This window comes from Sinocyclocheilus anshuiensis, unplaced genomic scaffold, assembly GCF_001515605.1.
Source record: "Sinocyclocheilus anshuiensis isolate Anshui unplaced genomic scaffold, SAMN03320099.WGS_v1.1 scaffold26, whole genome shotgun sequence".
Taxonomy (NCBI): domain Eukaryota; kingdom Metazoa; phylum Chordata; class Actinopteri; order Cypriniformes; family Cyprinidae; genus Sinocyclocheilus; species Sinocyclocheilus anshuiensis.
Window position 1 is genome coordinate 454,122 of NW_015544143.1, and position 12,978 is coordinate 467,099.

The 12,978-nt window shown below is 37.4% G+C and overlaps 1 protein-coding gene across 5 annotated transcripts in view; it reads left to right on the forward strand.

Annotated features, from left to right (window-relative positions):
• The window catches only part of LOC107695069 (mitogen-activated protein kinase kinase kinase kinase 3-like), a 65,169-nt gene that overhangs the window by 7,621 nt on the left and 44,570 nt on the right, over window positions 1-12,978 (forward strand). For 4 of the 5 annotated variants that reach the window (XM_016494858.1, XM_016494862.1, XM_016494861.1 and 1 more), the window contains exon 2: window positions 6,328-6,385. In XM_016494858.1, coding sequence (XP_016350344.1) covers window positions 6,328-6,385 — 58 coding nt within the window. Of the gene's footprint in view, window positions 1-5,197; window positions 5,276-6,327; window positions 6,386-12,978 lie in introns of those variants that run through there. The other variant, XM_016494859.1, reaches the window with a different exon arrangement.

Below are 12,978 nucleotides of genomic sequence, written 5' to 3' on the forward strand. Positions count from 1 at the left end.
TCTAGGCATGACGAAGCGGATATCGTCCTCTTTTGGAAGGCCAAACAAAGTAGTTTCGCTTTCACAACGAAACTCAGCGCCTTCACAACATGGCGGCAACGGCAGCAACAATACTACAGCGAGAATAAAAGTTACGCCTTCTTTCTTTGCGTGAACATTTGGGCGGCGTTATGCAAATCTTCCCACATCGTGACGTAGACATGTGGGGGCGTGTTAGAACGAGCCGTTTTAGGTAGGCGTGGTTGACTTAACTTTTATAGGATTTGACACTTTAGTCTTTGCAACTTTACAGACCTTCTTTATGCACCAAGAGCTTGTAACACTTCAAAGAGAAAGGAAAAATGTAAATCGCATCATATGACCCCTTGAATCCTACCCCATACCTAAACTTAAAAACTAACTTAATAAATTAATAAGCAGCAAATTGAATTAAAAGTAATAGTTAATAGTTAGTTTATAGTGCGAATTGGTCCCCAAATATTCATATATCAAATATAAAATATTCATTTACAGATTCTGGAAGTGCGTTGCTTTGGTCAGTTCCTCTTCCTCAAGTTGCTTCTTTGATTGTATATTAGGGCTGCACGATAAATCACATGCGATATCGTGCAGCCCTATTGTATATGAAGCATTTCCATACCTTTTCTCTCTGGTTTTTGTGACCGTGTGTTCAGAGGGGTGTCATGGCTAGATGGGCAACCAGGACATATTAGTCAGAGAAAGTCACAGACCTCAAACCTTCCCCCTGAGGAAACCTTGAAACACCTCGCAGGAGTCTCACAAAGCTGAGGTCAACATACTCCAGCCATCACACATTCTTTCTTTCATCACTTTTTGCAGGAACTAGCTGTCAACACCTTTGCTTACTCTCATGTGTTTTATGCCTTCACACCTTTTATAAATTCACAACAGACTGGATTACATGGTCTCTTTTAATAGAACGTCCTTGCCATCTAGCCTACTTTTGGGTGGCCTTGAGATTTCTCTATATTCTGGAGACTAGAGTGGTTTTAACCTCGCTGCATCCTTTCAGTGAGTAAGCAGAAATATAGATCTGCGTGATAGAGCAATCTACTGTCCTACAAATGCGGCTGTGGAGAGAAATTGTATTCTCCCATAGTGAGCATGAGCGACTGATACTCTACCTTTGTTTGGACAAGAATGTGATTTACTTAATTATGTTGGTAGCAGAATTACAGCTAGACTTATTAGACAGCTAATCGACCATGTTGTGGTAACGATTCATATGTGCAAACTATATTGTTGATGGGAGACACAGAGGAGGTGGTCGTCTCAGTTGTACTGTAGTTTCATAATCACATTTTTAGCAAGCCCAGGCATGCTCCTGTCGGCACGCACTAGAATTCTTGATGCATTATGTACTCTGCGTTTAACTGCAATACAGCATGAATAATGAATCCGATGAAATGTTTGATAACACCAGCGCAGGAAATACATTAGAGAGGAAAACGGGTTGTTTATCGGAGGTCAGTGCCGCATTGGCACAGTAAATTGTTAATACAAGGCATCAAATTTGCCAGGCAGTGCAGAAAATGATTGGCCTAGATTCGGCTGGTTGGGGGCCAAGCTTGCAGTGATTTATCCACCTCTCTGTAATTACCTGACATGGCAGCAGCTCGCAGCCCCACTGCGTGCTGCACCTGTGCAGGTGGAGAGCTTGGCTGTTGCTCTGCGCCTCAGTGCTGCTGGGGAAAAAAGGGCATGGGGGAGTGTGCATGAGGAACTCAAAGGGTTATGCTCAGGTAGGCTGGGTTTTAGAGGGATAGTTAACCCAAAAATGAAAATTCTGTCATCATTTACTCATCATTAACAACATAATAGTGTTATTATTCAGCTCCAGACAGTTCAATAACAGTGCGCAGTTCATTCATTATGAAGTTAAATTCAGCAATAAGCTGAATATCTTTTTAAATCCCAAGCAAACCAAAGGCGACAGTGCTAAACTCCATCAGGTGACAGAAAGGGAGAAAAAAAACATGGGAGAAACCAGGCTCAGTCCGAGGGTAATGTTGATTACATTAAAATTAAAATAATGGTTACTGTGAGACACTTACAGTGGAAGTGATTTGGTTCCGTTTTTTGAGTGTTTAAAGGCAAAAATGTGAAGCTCATAGTTTTATAAACATATTAGTTGCATTAGTTCTACTGTTAAAGCATGCAATATTTGAGCTGAAAAGTTGCTCTTTTCATTTTCACAGTGGTTTTAGGTTTTTAGGCGTTACGTTGTCATGACAACAAATAGGGCTGAAAGATTAATTGAAATAATTGCAATTAGTGCGATGATTAAATCACAAATGCTGTGATTTGATTAAATAGTTGTGCAGCAGCACTGTGTTCATTTACACACATGGAGCTCATGGTCCAGTGTTTTCAGTGTCGCAGAGTGGCTTGGTTCACAGTAAATTCTGCTCCACATAATCTCTGCATCTGAGTTTGTTTTGCTTGTATGTTATTTTTTATTTAATAATAATAAAAAGTTATTGTTATGTAACATAAAAAATAAATTAAACAAATAAAAATATAATAATAATAATAATTTATTTTTATTTATTGATATATAACCATAAAATGTTTAGTCAAATTGTGCTGTCCTTCAAAAAGCACAGTAAACCCAGAGACTTAAAAAAATATAAAAAAATATACAGTATAAATAAATAAACAGATGTCAACATGCATAATCTTGTGGCTATACTTCTGAAACAGTGAGTATCAGTGTTATGAATTGTAGGTGTCTTCCAGATTTTTGCTTGATATAAAGAAAAGCAGTGTTGAGTCAAAATAAATTTTTGTGGTAATCAGTATTTTGGCACATGTGCTGTCGATTGAGCTGACTTGTGCTGAACCTTGAATATTCCTTTAAAGGGGTCATATGATGTTTTTTTAAAGATCATTATTTTGTGTATTTGGTGTAACAAAATATGTTGAAGTGAAAGGAAAACTTGAAATCGCATCATATGACCCCTTTAACCGTGTTGTGCATCAACCCATTATCACAATCCTAAACTTTTCTGAAAGCAAAAAAAAGTTTAGAAAGTCAAAGCGGTCAGGATGAGTCACAATTTTATGTACTTTTTTTATCTCACACTTTCATAGTCATCAGATCCGGTCATGCTGTTGTTGGTTGGTTGGTTCCCACGATCTTTGGCTTTCACCTTTCTTCAGCTGGTGGTGGGCTCATTATGAAGGATCATTACCACATAATTTTAAACCACAGCAGACAATATGATTTGCCTGATTGCAAGGCAAGGTGTTGACCACTGGGCCTGGATGCTTGGTAAAGTTATTGATCAACACTAATCTGCATCACCTCACGTAGAAATAAGCTGATTATCCTGGAAAGGAATTATACTTAGCTTTTCACCCAGATTTTTTGCTTATTAACCATGATTTGTTCTAATTAAAACATTTAAACAGCTTGAGAGTAATAGGAAAATTTAAACCAAAACTGAATACTAAGTCATTTTTTTGTCATCACACAAAGTTATCACATGGCTTCAGAAGAGTTGCAATATAGTGCATGAATCATATGGACTATGTTTATTATAGCTTTATCGTATTTTTTTTATGGTGCAATCTAAGTGTCCGTTTATTGTAACTGCATGGAGACGTGCATTTCATTCAAAAGTTTCATTTAGTCTTTGTTTGTTTCTGGATAACATTCTTTAATTATATATTTAGCTGTGTTTTGTACTGATGTTTCAAAGCAGGGATGTGATGTAATGTGCTGATATGACCCAACACTTCATGCATCTCGTACATGTCAATGTGACATACCGACCGCTCTATATGTTTATAATCTAGGTTCGATTTCAGTGCCTCATATCTTTGAGATGAAAGGATTCAGCATGTGGGCTTCCTTCAAAGCAGTTCGCAACAGGAATTTGAATATATGGCGGAGAATCAGCAGCCTTCTGGAGGGTAGCTTTCAGTTGTGTTTTAACATTTTTGACATGCACCTCAGAGTAAATTCTCACACAATCCTGGCGAAGCTGTATTGCTCCTGACATCTTCGCATTAGTTACCCGGGATGTCTCTGTGTTTTGCAGCATCCTTTTCAGATCATATCACTTAGCCGCTGATGTTTTTCTGAGTTGTTTTCGATAAGCAAAATGTCTTTGAAAGATACTGATTATTAATCATGCATTAGAGTTCTTCACTCCTTCCATTTGTTGACTGCAACTGTCTGGTTTAGACCAAAATAGATGCATTTAATTAAAGGCAATGAAATCATGTTATATGAAATTATGTTGATCAGTAGGGATATTTCAAACAACATGTTTTCAAAATCAACTGGTCATGCCATGCATGATTAGGCTGTGTTTGGGTTCACACTAAATTGCATGTTATAAAGTCTGAATTGCGAGATATAAACTCGCAATTCTGAAAAAAAAGTCAAAATTGTGACTATTTCTCAGAATTGTGAGTTTAAATCTCACAATTCGGAGTTTTTTTCTCGCAATATCACGTAATACTGACTTTATAACTCGCAACTGCAAGTTTATATCAGGCATTTCTGAGAAAAAAATGTCTGAACTGTGAGTTTATACCTCGCAATTCTGACTTTATAACTCACAATGTGGAGAAAAAAAGTCAGAATTGCGAGTTTACATCACGCAATTCTGAGCACATTTACAATACAAATTAATGCAAAATTAAAACACCAAAAGTTTAAAAAAGAGAGAAAATTTAGACTCACTTAATGATTAGTCTGTTCACTCTCAGAAAAAAAGGTACAAAGCTGTCACTGGAGCGGTACCTTTTTTAGGTACCTTAGTAACAACTTTTGTACCTTTTTTTCAGAGCGTTGGATGACCCTTCCTAAATCCTGGATGGACTGTTTTAGATAGGGCTGCACGATAAATCTCATGCGATATTTAACGCGCATCTTGTCAGAAAGCCAGTTCTGTAATCAGCGGTAAATCTCCATTCACCTGCGGGCTTTCACATTGAGCAGCATTAACTACACAGAGCCGTTGTTCACTGACGAGCTGCAACCGGCTTTACTGATAAGATGCGCGTTAAATATCGCATGCGATTTATCGTGCAGCCCTAGTTTTAGATATGATTGCACATTTAGCATTTTAACCACTTTTTCTTTCTTTTGTCGGTGGTTGAACACTTCTACTTCCTGCAGCCCAAACAAACTGTCAGTAAGAATCTAGATTTAGATGCTTTTTTCACACAGATGTTTCTATCAAAGTGTGATTCATCAGTGTATTGTTCCTGTGGGACACCGTCAGCCGTGGTCTGCCTGGTAATACTCGGCTCAGTCTACCCCCACCCCCCGTTTTCACTGCTGCCAACGCCTAGCTGTCAGATCTCACGCTGTTGCTAGGAGAAGGAAAAATAAATACTTTGACCACTTCGCTGATGACATCTTAATTGAATCTGGGCTAATTTTGTCTAATGTTTTTCCTGTTGCCACGTTGTGATTGAATAATGTCATGATGGACTGAACAACAGTGTTTTGTATCCAAAATTAATCTGGCCATTTGTGTGGATATTAAAGCTGGCATATTTTCCTCCATCTTGATCAGTAAAGCAGTGGTTGTTTGTATTTAGGTTTTAAAGGGGTCATATGATGCAATTTCAAGTTTTCCTTTCTCTTTGAAGTGTTACAATCTCTTGGTGCATAAAGAAGATCTGTAAAGTTGCAAAGACTAAAGTCTCAAATCCAAAGAGATATTCTTTATAAGAGTCAACCACGCCTACCTTCGCGTCTCCAGTACGCACTAATCCACAAATTACTTAAATTATTCAGTTTATAAACGTGCCTGACACTCCATCTGACGCTAAATAAACCAATATCCCGAGTTATTCAGTTACTCCTAACAGTACATTGACTGAACTGCTAAAAGAGAACCGATGATGGGATGTGCACGAGCAGAGCAGCTGGGCTGATTCTCGTCCTGCTGGGAGATGGCATCACAGTATGTTAAGGGGCATAACATTTCCGTCACACGCTTGAGGTATTCGGCCAATCACGATGCACTGGATAGCTGGTCAATCAGAGCACACCTCGCTTTTTCAGACTGATGAACTTTGTAAAAATCGACGCGTTTCAGAAAGGCGGGGAAAATGCATTTACTTTTTTGGCTGATTTCATGATGTTTTTTGCTACAATTAAGAGTGCAGTACTCATTTTACCATGTTTAAATTCATTGTAAAGATTTTTCCAGAAAATGCAAAAGTTGTCTGGAAAGTCAGGGCCTGCTGATTGCTCTGATCACATCTGAAGTCTTTCAGATGAATAATAGTTAACATTGAGAGATCTGTTGAGTAAGTGCTGTTGTTTTTCTCTTTCAGGCCCGTAATGTCACTACAGGTGAGCTGGCTGCTATCAAGGTCATTAAACTGGAGCCAGGTAAGAAAATCTCTTCTCTTTCAGACGAAACTGATTTTGTTCTCATTTGATGTCTTTTCTATGAGCTCTATCGTATTCTCTCTCTATTACACACCTAGACTGACTCTCTATACACAGACTGAACCAGAGGTTCCCAACCTTTTTTTTTTTTTCATGCCTATATATATAATAATGTCATTAGAAATACACTTTTGACAGTAGTTTGAATTGACAGTTGTAGTAGCTTGAGTTAGGATGCAGATGTAAATTCTGACTGTTTTGAGTTTTATTAAAATTAAACATTGTTCTTCCATAGTAGCATACATTTAGATCATGAGTTAAAACCACACATATAGCGCCTCAATACCATGGTAAAAATGCAACTATATAGTTTCTAGGTATTTGTATGAAAAACAGTAGTCTAAATACATTTAGTATAAATGCACAAACGCTAGAGCTTAATCACAAAAATACTATAATTATATTTCATTACTCCTTTAATATGTTGAATACATATCTATGTTAATAATGTAATAAAATTCGATATGAATATCCCACACTTCTGCCACAATACCATGGTGCTGTTAGTGTTACTATGGTAAATAGTAAATGATTATCCGTTGTAAATTATGGCGATTTGTAGATTAAAAAGCTTCCTGACTGTATCGTTGCGCACCATGTTTCTCCTGTTTGTCAGCGCTGTTTCATCTGGCTTTAAACTAGTTTAAATCATGTGTGTTCTTCGCTAAATTCAAGCGCTTCACACTGGATCTCACAGCGCTGTTTAGTGGTCGTGTGACTGAGACTCTAGTAGCTAAGTTCGTGCTGCGTTGCCGTTTGAACTTTGAGCCGAGCTGATAAATGGTCCGTGTTTCGTTACGCTTTTTGCTCATAAACATTATATCAAACATTTATCAAACTCTTATTGTTTTATCGAGGAAAATTATATCATGATAATTATCATTATAATTTTATCACCCAGCCCTGCCTCAAAGCATATCCGCTCCTGCGAATCCCCCACCCGTGAACTCTGGCACCCCCCTTAGGGTGGCATGAACCCCAGGTTGGGAACCACTGGACTAGACCGACTCTGTATACACCGGGTGTGCCTCACACATCCTGAAAAGTGAAGCTGCGGGCTCTTTGATCGCCCCCTGCTGGCTGGCTGCAGTACAGGTCATAAACCCCGTCCTCTCCATGTAAACGAATGGGACTGGAGTCAAAATAAAAAAATAAATTACACTTCCAATACAATTTTTCAGAAAGATGGTCATTAAAGGTAGTTAATCACGCTGATATATGTTCAATTGTTAGTTTTTGTGATAAGTTTGATTTTATCTAGTAATTTGATGCTATAAAAACGGGGCGTTTTTCATCTATTATTTCTGTTTTACTTTATTTCAGCATTATTGCAGTTACCGTTAACAACAACTGCACTGTTCTACAAACGCATTAATAACCAAAAACTTTGGCTTTTGGATGATTAGGCCACGTCAAGTGCCAACATTAAACAAAAAATGACAGTTAAACTTTAAGAGTTTCTCTAATGGAGGATATGCCATAGTTGTTGACATGAATTGAGGCTTACTGATGCGGCTGTGGGGGTATGTAGGACAGAAAAGGTTGGGAAACATTGATTTAGGAGCTGGTATGGTGAAGTGGCTAAAGCTGAGGCCTGTGTGGAGTGAGCCTTGAGCTTTCACTAAGTGTCCTTGGTGGCATTTAACCTCAGGTTGTTCCAGGGGGATTTTACCTAGTAAATGTACTGCAAGTCACTTTGGATAAAAGCATTTGCTAAACCTTTTGCTTCTTTACTAAATGAGGGGAAAAACCAAGAACCTCGCTCTTAGTCAATAAAGCCCTTTGGAAAATTCATTCTACGTTTCTTCCTTGTTCATGTTGGCATTGGGTAATTGTTTACTCTATACATGCAAATCAAATATTTGAACAAGTTTAAAATGAATTCATTACAATAGTGCTCTAGACCCATCAGAGTGGCCAAATGTTCGAGTTCGTATACCATCTGTAGTGTCCAGATGCACGATGGAGGTTTCACGCTCTGATCAAGGCAAACCCAGATTATTTGTGTCAGTGAAAAAGCTTTTGATATAAAACCCAGACCAAAGCAGGAGACGACATCAAATGGGGTCTGGGGTTTGATACGGTTTGACAATATTGAATATCACTGTCACCGTAAAGGATGTACCTGTTTTATCCACCAGCCATCTGGTTTGATGAATGACATCTTCTTGCCTAAAGGAAACCAGTGGAGTGCGACTTTCATTTTGATTTTATAGCGATTCTATTTGTGTGCTGTTTTGCTGTGCCAGCAGTAACTGCAGGAACAATAGCAGACCTCAAACCTTTTTTTGCTGGTTTGAGATAAAACCCACAGCCTTCTCTTTTCGAGGGCTTAAAGCCTCACCAGCAAGTTGTTTCTTTCGATGTCCAGGACAGTTTTCGGGATGTGAAATTACAAGAACAAGTGGTAACCTTAGTTTCCATGAAAACTGCATTAAAAGCTGGAAAAAGTGCGTATTTGAACCTTTGGGAAAATCTGAATAATTTGGAATGTTCTCAGGCACTGAACAAAAAGTGCAATCTCGCTGAATACATTTTCATGGTTGGGATCTACTGGCAATTTTTTATAATTGGATTTTTTATTGTATATATTTTTATTGGATGTATTGTGTTTTATATTATTTTATTTTATTACAGTCCAGTGCATTGCATTTTATTGTTGCTTGTCGCAATTGCAGCTAGTTTGGACAAAACTAAGAAAAATCTTTAATTGCTTGTTGTTTCATTGTGGCTCGTATGGATACAGCAACATTACATTTACATTTCAGGGCTGTACGTTAACTTTTTTTTCACATAGCACTGGTGCTACAGAGGTTGAAAGTTTTGTAGCACAGGCCAAAAAGTTGTAGCACAAGTATAAAACGTTAAAATAGAATAGAAAGTGTTAGAGTTAGAGGGTCAAATAAAGGTGACATTAGTAATAAATAATTTACATTAGTCAAAAGTTTTAGTAATTTTAAACTTCAGGTAGTTATTTCAGTTTGTCTTTATTTAATTTGAGCTTTGTTTAATGTGAAATGAAGAAAATTGTGTAATTTTGAGCATTTGAAGATTCTGTTAACTTCTTACACTGTTTAAAGGGGATCCCATATTAAAATATTAACAATACCTGCAGTAAACTTTGATATTTTGGCAGAAACTACACTCTCGGTTACCATGGTACATTTTTGTATCTACAGTTGATTTTTTTTTTTTGTCTTGTCCATACCTTTATTCAGTACCTCATGGGTTGTTCACCTTACTTTTTTATGATACTAACCTACAGGCCTGTTTGTTTTGTGCTGAGAACGATAAGGCTCTTTGGTATAAACATTGACCAAGAATTCAGTAACCACTCACATTCATAGATGCAGATGCACACAGAGCATTAGTCAGCTTTTAGCCTCGGTAATTACTACATGCCTCTCATACCAGAGATGAGAGAGAATGAGAGGAGAATGGGGGTTTCTGGAAGCCCTGCTCTTTGCTTTCTGTAGTTTGAGATAAGAGAGAGTTTGTAAGTGTGTGTGGCTTTTAGATGCCCCTGTTGGAATAGGACTCATTCCTGTGCCAGATATCTGTTTCAGATGTAAGAGCTAGATTTAGTCAGAGTGTTTTGGAAACACCTGCTCAGGCTTGTGTCCAAGCTGTTCATTTTGAACATGCGGGAAATATGCACAAAAATATAGTGTACACAAATTGATTCAGTGCCTTGCTGTATTCAGGGTCTTTATTATTGAAGAGTATGGAAAAACAACCATTACATTTTAAAAGATCACTGATACATGCTGGATCTCATTTGTTTGTCCTTTTTGCTTCACATTCGTTTATGGTGTTTGAATTCCAGCTCGAAAACTATAAATTTGATCTTAATGGTGCAACATGCTGATCATAGCGGCAGATGAATTATATTGCAAATGTTGAACAAAACAACAAAATATTGGAGTGAAGTGAATATTTGTTAGTTATTTATAGGGTTGAAAATTGCTTTTATGCCTTGCAATGACAATCAATAGTAATCTAATATTAGAAGAATATCTTTTTTTAAATAATTATTTTGATCTATCTAATAAAAATAATATTGCTGGGTTTTTTTTGTTTTTGTTTGTTTTTTTAGTAATTTATGTTTATAGTATGGCTAGGTGATTTTGTTTCTGATTTTATCAATTAATTTGAATGTAATGTTTTGCCACAATTTTATTTTTTAAATTTAATTTAAATTGTTTTTAAAATAAGAATATTAGCTGTAAATGTAAATGTGTGGTGGAATACAACTTTCTTTAACTAGATGGTTAATGAAGAAAATGTTACTTGAATTACTCAGCCTTACTTCATAGACTGATTTATAGACAAAAATTAAATGTCAACAAATAAGATGGACGTAAAATGGCTGAAAGTAAATGAATGTTTATTTTACAATATTTCCTAAAAATTTACTGAATCAAAATGTGCACTATTCTTTAACAACAAAGTCTAAGCAAATCAAATTGTGTCCAAATTGAATCATTGTCACAGCAAATGTTTACACCTCTGTATTTTTGCAGGAAGCTACATGTCTTCACTTGTGTGACATGTTGTTAGCTGTCAGTGGCGTGTCATTGTCGTCACCGTGTGCAAATGAAGGCTGTTAACTACTCGTTTGTGTACAGTAGTCATGTACCCCGAGGGCTGTCCTTTATTATGTCTTATTATTTGTGTTGGTTTGCAAGGAACATGTGCTGCCAAGATAAACAAACAAATCAATAATTAGTCTCACATTTACCCTTACCTCTCTGGCGAGTCAGTAGGAAGTCAGCCTAATTAGATAAGGATATTAACGTGGATCTCCCATAGATGTGTTTTTACAGTGATGTCTTTGTTCCTCTTTGACATCGATTTACAATTCTGATTAACATGCGCCATGTCTTCTCGACCTCATAGACGTTTTTGCCGTTCTAACTCATTAATGTCTCTCAGCTGGCCTTTACGAATCATGGTGGGGGTGGACAACACACACTTTTAGGATAGGTCTCCTCCCTCTCCGGCACTGTGGGGATCAGGACACGGCTTTGAGTTTTGGCTCATTAGTTTTACATAGTCAACAGGGGATCGTCGGAAAAGACCCAATAAATGTGTTTGCAAACAGTCATGCCTACAAAAACATCAAGACCTGGGGTGAGTTTGTGTGGGGGCATTTGGGGACTTGTCAATGTGCGATGAAAGTGAAAGTGATGTGACATGTGGCCAAGTATGGTGACCCATACTCGGAATTAGTGCTCTGCATTTTATCGTGGTATTGAAGGTGGGAGAGCGCTGTACATTCACTCCCCCCACCTACAATCCCTGCCGGTACGAGACTTGAACCCGCAACCTTGGGTTACAAGTCCGACTCTCTAACCATTAGGCCACGACTTCCCCAGATGAGATTCGTGCTTGGCCTGAGATGAGAAGCACAGTGACCAGGCTACATCTGGATGTGCTCTTATTTCTCTGTGTGTGTGGATTGGTTGGCTCGAGCTATGTTGGTCTCATGCATTTCATTCAAAATTGATGAATCCATCATATTGGACTTCAGAAAGCAGCGATTTGCCATTTTGAAACAGCCCTGTGGATGGAATCAATTTTGGGTATCTTCTTCAGCCGCCTTCTCGGTGTGTGCTTTTGTGTGTATGCAGGCTCACACATCTGATTGTGTACTCAAACACTTGTGTGCATACTCAAACATTGACGTGCATGTGTGTGAGTTTGTGCACCTGCGTTGGTATATTGCTGAACAGCAAAGGCTATTCTTACCATAAAAGAAGGGTGACCTCATGAGCAAGCACTTACCCTGCCTTTCCTTCCACCTTAATGTCAACTCGTGGTGTAGCATATTCACGGTGACAAGTTCGAGCTGCCTACTGTAGGAAGTGTGGTCAGGCAAAATGTTCTCTTCCAAACAAGTCCTCTCTGCTTCAGATTTGTACTTCTTGGGTGTAGAAGGATACATGGAAAACCTTCATGCCCAATTGTTTCTCTGTTTTCTCTCTTTTGACTTTCTTTACCAGTTAATTCATTTGATTGATTTTGATCAAACTGAAAGTTAATCTTGATATGGGACATTATAAGGATGATCTAATATTTACTGAATATTTACTTTATTTAATTATTTGAAACAGTAATACTGCAAAATATTTTTTGCATTTACAATAGCTGTTTTCTATTTTAATATATTTTAAAATGTAATTTATTCTTGTGATGGCAAATCTGAATTTTCAGCAGCCATTACGCCCGTAGTCATCAATGTCACACGATTCTTCAGAAATATACAGTGCTTAAAAAATGTATTAGACCAGCACCCAATGTAAGGTTTGTGCCACAGCTGCCTTAAACTAACAGTATTGGTAATTACCAAAATCATTTTTTATGTTTCTGTAATGGTTAATCCGCTAGTATGTGTAAGCTCTTTAGTCACAATAGTGTTTCTAATGCTAAAATATAATTATTGTTGTTATCCATTAATTTTTTTATTTACTGTGTTACAAGAAAGGCAGAAAAATAGTAAAGCACTTTATTATTTTTTTATTCAGATTAAC